The sequence below is a fragment of the Calonectris borealis genome, chromosome 3, assembly GCF_964195595.1.
Source record: "Calonectris borealis chromosome 3, bCalBor7.hap1.2, whole genome shotgun sequence".
Taxonomy (NCBI): Eukaryota; Metazoa; Chordata; class Aves; order Procellariiformes; family Procellariidae; genus Calonectris; species Calonectris borealis.
The window spans coordinates 81905983-81912246 of record NC_134314.1 but is presented as its reverse complement, the minus strand read 5'-3'; the positions used below and the strand labels follow the sequence as shown (position 1 = coordinate 81912246).

General features: G+C 46.6%; 1 protein-coding gene across 3 annotated transcripts; it reads left to right on the top strand.

Annotated features, from left to right (window-relative positions):
• The first annotated feature begins 67 nt into the window (after positions 1-67).
• On the top strand, positions 68-5792 carry PDCD2 (programmed cell death 2). 3 transcript variants are annotated; one of them, XM_075146378.1, is made up of 6 exons: positions 68-382; positions 465-716; positions 2005-2190; positions 3176-3323; positions 4584-4700; positions 5355-5792. In XM_075146378.1, exons 1-6 carry the CDS (start codon positions 85-87, stop codon positions 5371-5373), a joined length of 1020 nt encoding a protein of 339 aa, XP_075002479.1. In that variant the 5' UTR covers positions 68-84; the 3' UTR covers positions 5374-5792. The 3 variants fall into 3 exon arrangements, with proteins under 3 accessions (XP_075002479.1, XP_075002478.1, XP_075002477.1); XM_075146377.1 differs by having other exon boundaries at positions 70-382; positions 2053-2190; positions 3176-3291; XM_075146376.1 differs by having other exon boundaries at positions 70-382; positions 3176-3291.
• The last annotated feature ends 472 nt before the right edge of the window (positions 5793-6264 follow it).

Genomic DNA, 6264 nt, shown 5'->3' with positions numbered 1-6264 from the left:
AACAGCGCAGGGCCGTTGGGGGCGGCGCGAGGCGGCGGTTGGGGGCGGCGCGAGGCAAGGCCCGCCCCCCCTTCCGGCGGCAGCATGGCGGCCGGCGTGGAGCTGGGCTTCGCGGCGGCGGTGGGGCCGGGCGGCGCCTGGCGGCTGCGCAGCGCCTACTTTCCCAGCAAGGTCGGGGGGCGGCCGGCGTGGCTGGGCGAGGCCGGGCTGCCGGGCCCCGCCGCCCTGCGCTGCGGCCGCTGCCAGCAGCCCTGCGCCTTCCTGCTCCAGCTGTACGCGCCGCTGCCCGACCGCCCCGACGCCTTCCACCGCACCCTCTTCGTCTTCGCTTGCCGCGGCGCCGCCTGCTACCGCCTGCCGGGCCCGCGGGGGCCCCTCTGTGGTGAGGCGGGGGGCGGTGAGGGAGGAGGGGGCGAGGGCCGCCCGCCGCCGCCGCCGCGCTGACCGCCGCCTCTCGCCCGCAGTGTTCCGGAACCAGCTGCCGCGGCGGAACGACACCTACTCCGAGGAGCCGCCCCCCGAGGAGCCGCCGCCGGGCCCTGCCGCCGCGCCCCCACGCCGGCTCCGCGGCGGCGCCGCTCTCTGCCGCGTCTGCGGCTGCCTGGGGCCCCGCGCCTGCGGCCGCTGCCGCCGCGCCGCCTACTGCGGCCCCGAGCACCAGGCGCTGGACTGGCGGCGGGGGCACCGGCGGTCCTGCGGGCAGCACGCCGCCGGAGGTGGGTCTCGGGCGGGGGGGCGCTGCAGGTTTGCCGTTGGCTCCGTCGCTTCGGAGCCGTGGTGGGACGCGGTCTGGTCGCACGGGGCTCGCCAAGAAACGTTGCCGTTGCAGAGCCGGCAGTCCTTTCAGCGTACCGAGCTTGCGTGTTAGTGGGGTAAGGACCTGCAGAGGAGAGAAAAAAGAAGCTCGTGTGTTTCGCGTTCTTCTGCGATTTGTAAGGAAACTGTCAGTATTTTTCTGCTTTTTTCCCTCTGTTAGGTATTTACTTCAGTGCCATAAGATCTTTGTTGTTCCTGGAAGGCTGACAAGTTTAAGGTGTACCTTTGGTATCTTAGAAAAGACTTTCTGTCCGCCTTCTGTCATAAAAAACTGAAAGGATGTAGACCAATTTTTTCCCTTTGCAGGCTACTTTTAGAATGGCTTATTCATAAATTGTAAAGGAACATACAAAGGTGATACCTTCACAGGATACTGCGACGGTCAGTAGATGAAGAGAGTACTGTCCATGAGTGTGCTATTTTAGAGACCCTTTTCTTAAGCCTTCCCCTCTCCTGCTCTCTTGTCTCATTCATATGCTTCTTTGTTTGCTGGTTGTTAAAGGGACAAGTACAGAGTAAAATATTTTTTTAGTCTTCAGAAGTATGGCATTAATAATGGTGCGATGAAACATGATGTATCTCCTGTCGTATGTTGTGGGATGCTAGCCCCAAAAACTTTGATTGTAGGAAGTGGAAATAAGCAGAATGTTAAAAGTTGATTTGTGCAAATCAAGTTATGGGTCAGACATTTGAAACATTTAATCGAAACAGTGGAAATCTGAAACGTACTAGCACGTAGTTAATACCGTCATTGCAGAAGGTATACTTGATGCGTTTGTGGGAACTTTGCCTACTCACAACATGCAAAGGAAAAGTAGAAAAAATGGTATGGCCTCGGGGCACCTGACGCACGCTTGACTTGTGTGCATGTGCTAGTCAGAATGAGATCTGCACAGAGCTGTCAAACTGCAGGTTTGGGTTTTTAAAATGCAGTGGCTAACACTGTTTAGTCTTGTCTCGTAGATTTACAAAGATTCAAAGCAACACATCACCTATTGTAGTTTTGTACCGTCCTTAATGTAAAATCTTCCTTACCTTTAAATCAGGTTTAGCAGTGATGTAAATCGCTCTTGCTCATGCAATGTTTGTGCTGTATTTTTGCTATGTAGTTTGCTGCGTAGCTTTTGGGGAGAAGGATGCGTAATACAAGATGACATTGTGAAGTGGTGTCTGTTTTCTGTTTTGTAGATGACTCGGCAGATGCAATTCCAGAGCATAACGAATTCCTTTTTCCAGAATATGAAATTTTGATAGAACCTGAGGAACCAGAATTTCCTGCTGACAGCAGCGTAGATCCCGATGATGAACAAGGAGCTGTAGATACATCGAAGGACCCAAAAGAACAACAGGAACTCAGAGCTACAGGCAGTGCAGGTAAGAAATAAAGATGCTGTCTAAATCTTCCTAATGAAGCCTGTATTACATCTTTAAAATACAAAATACTGTGATTTTTAAGTGTTCATTGTTAACTACTGGTGACAAAAGGCTAAATCTACAGTCATTTGTGATGCAAGTTTTTGTATACATCCGTAATATAAGTTGCTTTTAGGGGAGAGACTTACTAAGCCCCAACCCCAGGAGCTGTTGAAGCGGCTGTTGCTGCAGTGAAGCGGCAGGTAGCTGGGAGTTACTCTGTGTCCCTGTGTGCTCCCTGCAGGTGAGGAACAACTCAAGGGAGAAAAACAGGGCCCTCAGCATCTGCTGCTGGACACTGTTGGAATCAGGAGACTGAGTTAGATGTCTCGGCTTGACTCGGTTCAATTTGTCTTAATTTACTGAAAATACTTAACAAATCTTCCTTGTGCAGCCCGCTTCCTCAAAAAATTCAGGATGTGTTTGCAGCTCGCCACACCGGCTTTGCACAGACCAGGGTGGAGAGCTGGTGGTGTTACGGGGGAAGGCTGCTGGGCTCCCAGCTGTCCCTTACTGAGGTCTGAAGCTGTCTCAAGACTGCTCAGTGCCCCACGCCGATGTGAACATAAGAGTGTAACAGAGACAGTCTTCAGTGCTAGAAACTGAGGTCTGGGACCTGCACGGCACGGGTGGCCTTTTCCAGATGTCACATTCTGAAGGTTCAGCAGCCTCAGCGATACCTGCTGGGAGCCATAAACTTTGGTGGATTAAATCCTTCCCTTTCCAGCGTTCCACTACTGACATCTATGTTTAAAATGCAACTAAAACTAGTAAATGGATCTGTGTGTGACTGAATCTTAATATGTCACAGGGAAAAAAAAAGTCTTAGTGATTTACACTGGGAATGATTCTTGAGAGGAAAATGCACTTACAGGTACGATATTGGTTTTAATTTTTGGCTGTCTCGCATTAGCCTGTAATCTTTGGGGTTTTTTTCCTTGCTTAGGTGAAGCATTTCAATCCTTAGATGAAGAGACATTGGAAGCAATGGCAAAACATGAGACTGAAGAAGACAAGATCTTCCAAATATTTAAAGAGCGAGTAGCTGCTGAACCGGAGCAGGTCAGAAGATGGGGCAGCCTTACAACTTACAGGTTCTGGCAGAGCATCGTGCTACACCTGCAGAATGTTTCATTGCCTTTCATACCTATGGTTAGAAATGGCGATGGGGATGCCTCCTTATCCTCCACACACCTTAACTAGCACACCCTAATCTTCCTTACGTGCAGAACTTGATTTGTGCTGAAGTAAGAATTTAGCACCTCCTCATCTATCTCAAAAAGAAATTGGTCAGGATGAGAGGGCACAGGGGTGCTGAAGCCCACATGGTGGGGGGAGGACCTGCCATCCTGTGAGGTGGTTCTAACCAAAGGAGGTGGTGAAGCATCGCTCTTCCCCAGTCTTTGGCCCTGTTGGCTTTCTTCTCAGCAGAACCAAAACTTCAGAGAGAAGCTCCGTCACAGTCACCAGCTGCATGGGGGGTTGGTTTGGCTTTTTTTAAGGTTGAAGAAATTAGTGATGGCTTTAATGTCAACTATTGAAAACAGAAATCTCCCCCCATGCTATTTCTTGCTAACACAAGAAGCTGAAAAAAGTCACATTGTCAAATAAAAACATGGTTCCTGGTTCCATTCAGAGGAAACACAGGCCTAAGTCCGTGAAAGTGGTGGAAGAAGTAAAGAAATTCTCTCGATGTTTTACCTCGTAGTAGAGGGGTGAGGGTGCACACCCAGAAAGCAGGAGGGTTTGAGTCTGTTCCCTCCTGTTTGGGGTAGATGCATCACCTCCCTCTCTGACCATCCTTATACTGACTGATCTGCGTAAGAGTCCTCTTGTTGATAATGCCTGATTTGCTATATAACTATTCAGATCGTAACGGAACAACAAAGGATATGAATGTCTGAAAATACCTCCTTCCTGGACATTAGGACAGTCCCCTTGCATTTAGATGCAGAACTGCAAACAGAAACAGCTGGGTTGCATTCCTGACTTCTGTACACTTCTGTCTGCTGATCTATCAATGTGCTGTTCCTCCATCTCAAGGCTATAAAATACTCATCTAGCATTTCTGGGTCCCTTAATTAGAGAAATCAAATCATTGCAATTTATCCCTGGATCATTGAAAAAATGCTATATGAGTACTTGCATGATTCACATAGTTAAGAAAACTTCTATAAAGAATCTGTCTTATTTAGAATACTGCATTTGCATCTGATAGACTTTGCCATGTGTATTATTTGAAGGAACTGACCTTTTTCTGCACCATCCTACCGCTTTCTCTATATCAGTAAATACCAATTTCATACCAAGATGAAAAGACAGTCTTGAGAACTTAAACTTCTGCTCTGTTTCAGATTATTAGGTACTGCAGAGGAGCAGAAGGCCCAATCTGGGTATCAGGTGAAAATATTCCTGAAGAAAAAGATATCCCAAATTGTTTATGTGGTGCCAAAAGGGTTTTTGAATTCCAGGTATGTAAATTCATTTAAAGATAATATAGGTAATGTAGTTCAGACTTAACGGGCTCAAATTATATAGGTGTTGTCTTCTTATTAGAAGCAAGGTAGTTGAAGTTGCTACAAACTATGCTAAATTGTACAGAGCCCTCATTTGCCATTGTAACTGCTTTTTCCTGTAAGACTTTCACATACAGAAGGTAGGTTCCCATCTGATAATTTGCACCATCTATAAAATGGTGCACATATGAGTATGGAACCATCTCTTAAGTAATAGGAGTCCGATATGTCTGGCTGGAAGTATTCAGCTGTAGAATTTTGAATGCTAGAAGCATATGTATGGTGAGTATGCTTTATGTCATGCAAAGACAAAACATAGTTATGACATTAATTTCAATTGGAAGGAAGCTTACAAATCAGGCAATGCTTAGTTAAATAAAACTTGTGTAGATAAAATAAATAGGGCCATGTCTTTCATTCCCTGTGCATCTACTACACTGTTTTGGGAATTCCAGACTTACTTTATTTGAGCTGCTGCATTACTTAGTAGCTTTGACTGGGATTTTGGTGTAAGAGAACATAAATGAAGGCAGGACCCTTTTTGGGAGGAGATGCAGGGAGAGGGTAGAGAGCTGTGGCCTGCCTCTGAACCCTTGTTTTTCCTTGAAGATTATGCCACAGCTCCTGAACCACCTTCAGGTTGACAGCCTCGGAGAGAGCGTCGACTGGGGAACGCTGGTGGTGTACACTTGTGCTGACAACTGCGGTGAGGGAAATGAATACCTGGAAGAGTTCATATGGAAACAAGACTTCTCTGCAGGCGCTATTTAACTTCCACCAAGTTACTAACTTGGGTCATCTAAGTAGAATACTTGCCCTGTTTCAGTGCATCTCTGCACTTTGCAAACAGGTAATTGAACTGAAGTCACTAATAACTGCATATCTTGTAACAGTGATAGAACTACTATAAGTAGACCTTGACAGCCTCTCTCTCGTGCTCCACAGGAGCTTTTACTTCAGCCTGGTAATGAAGCCAGATGCATTTGTTCAGTAAATTTCACTTCAAATCTCAATTCTGAATGTTTAAATAAAGGTGAAATATTTTTGGATTGGTGAAAGTATCTTTTGTTGGTGATGGAACTTCAAGAACGTAGATTGTGCTACTCAAAAATTAACATTAATTCACAGAGAAAAGGAGACTAATGTAAGAGCACTTGAGTGCTTATGCTCAGGAGGTGTAAAGAAGTCAGAGCTAAGACAAAGCTGCGTAGCCTTTCACTGTGGACCTTAAATCCACTTCTCTTTCTCAGAAGGTACACTGAATCTCATGCATATGAATATGTTACATATACATATACACAGTTCTGAGTGAGTGGTTATTCAAGATAAATGCGCAAAAATTGTTTTATCTGACTTAAAACTGTTAACTGAGTTCAACTATTTCTGCATGGGACTATCTGGTACAGAAGCAGTTTAAACAGAGCCAGCCATACCAGAACACGTTTGTCTTTTTACTTACTGCCTGTAGCAGCAGATTTTCAAGCTGAATTGTACCTTAAGTCTGCCATTTTTGGTGAAG

Excerpts from the sequence above, each read along its gene's own strand:
- PDCD2 (XM_075146376.1), top strand. The coding sequence starts at position 85 with ATGGCGGCCGGCGTGGAGCTGGGCTTCGCGGCGGCGGTGGGGCCGGGC. Across the intron at positions 383-464 it reads CCCGCGGGGGCCCCTCTGTG|TGTTCCGGAACCAGCTGCCG; the intron begins GTGAGGCGGGGG and ends TCTCGCCCGCAG. Across the intron at positions 3,292-4,583 it reads TAGCTGCTGAACCGGAGCAG|ATTATTAGGTACTGCAGAGG; the intron begins GTCAGAAGATGG and ends GCTCTGTTTCAG.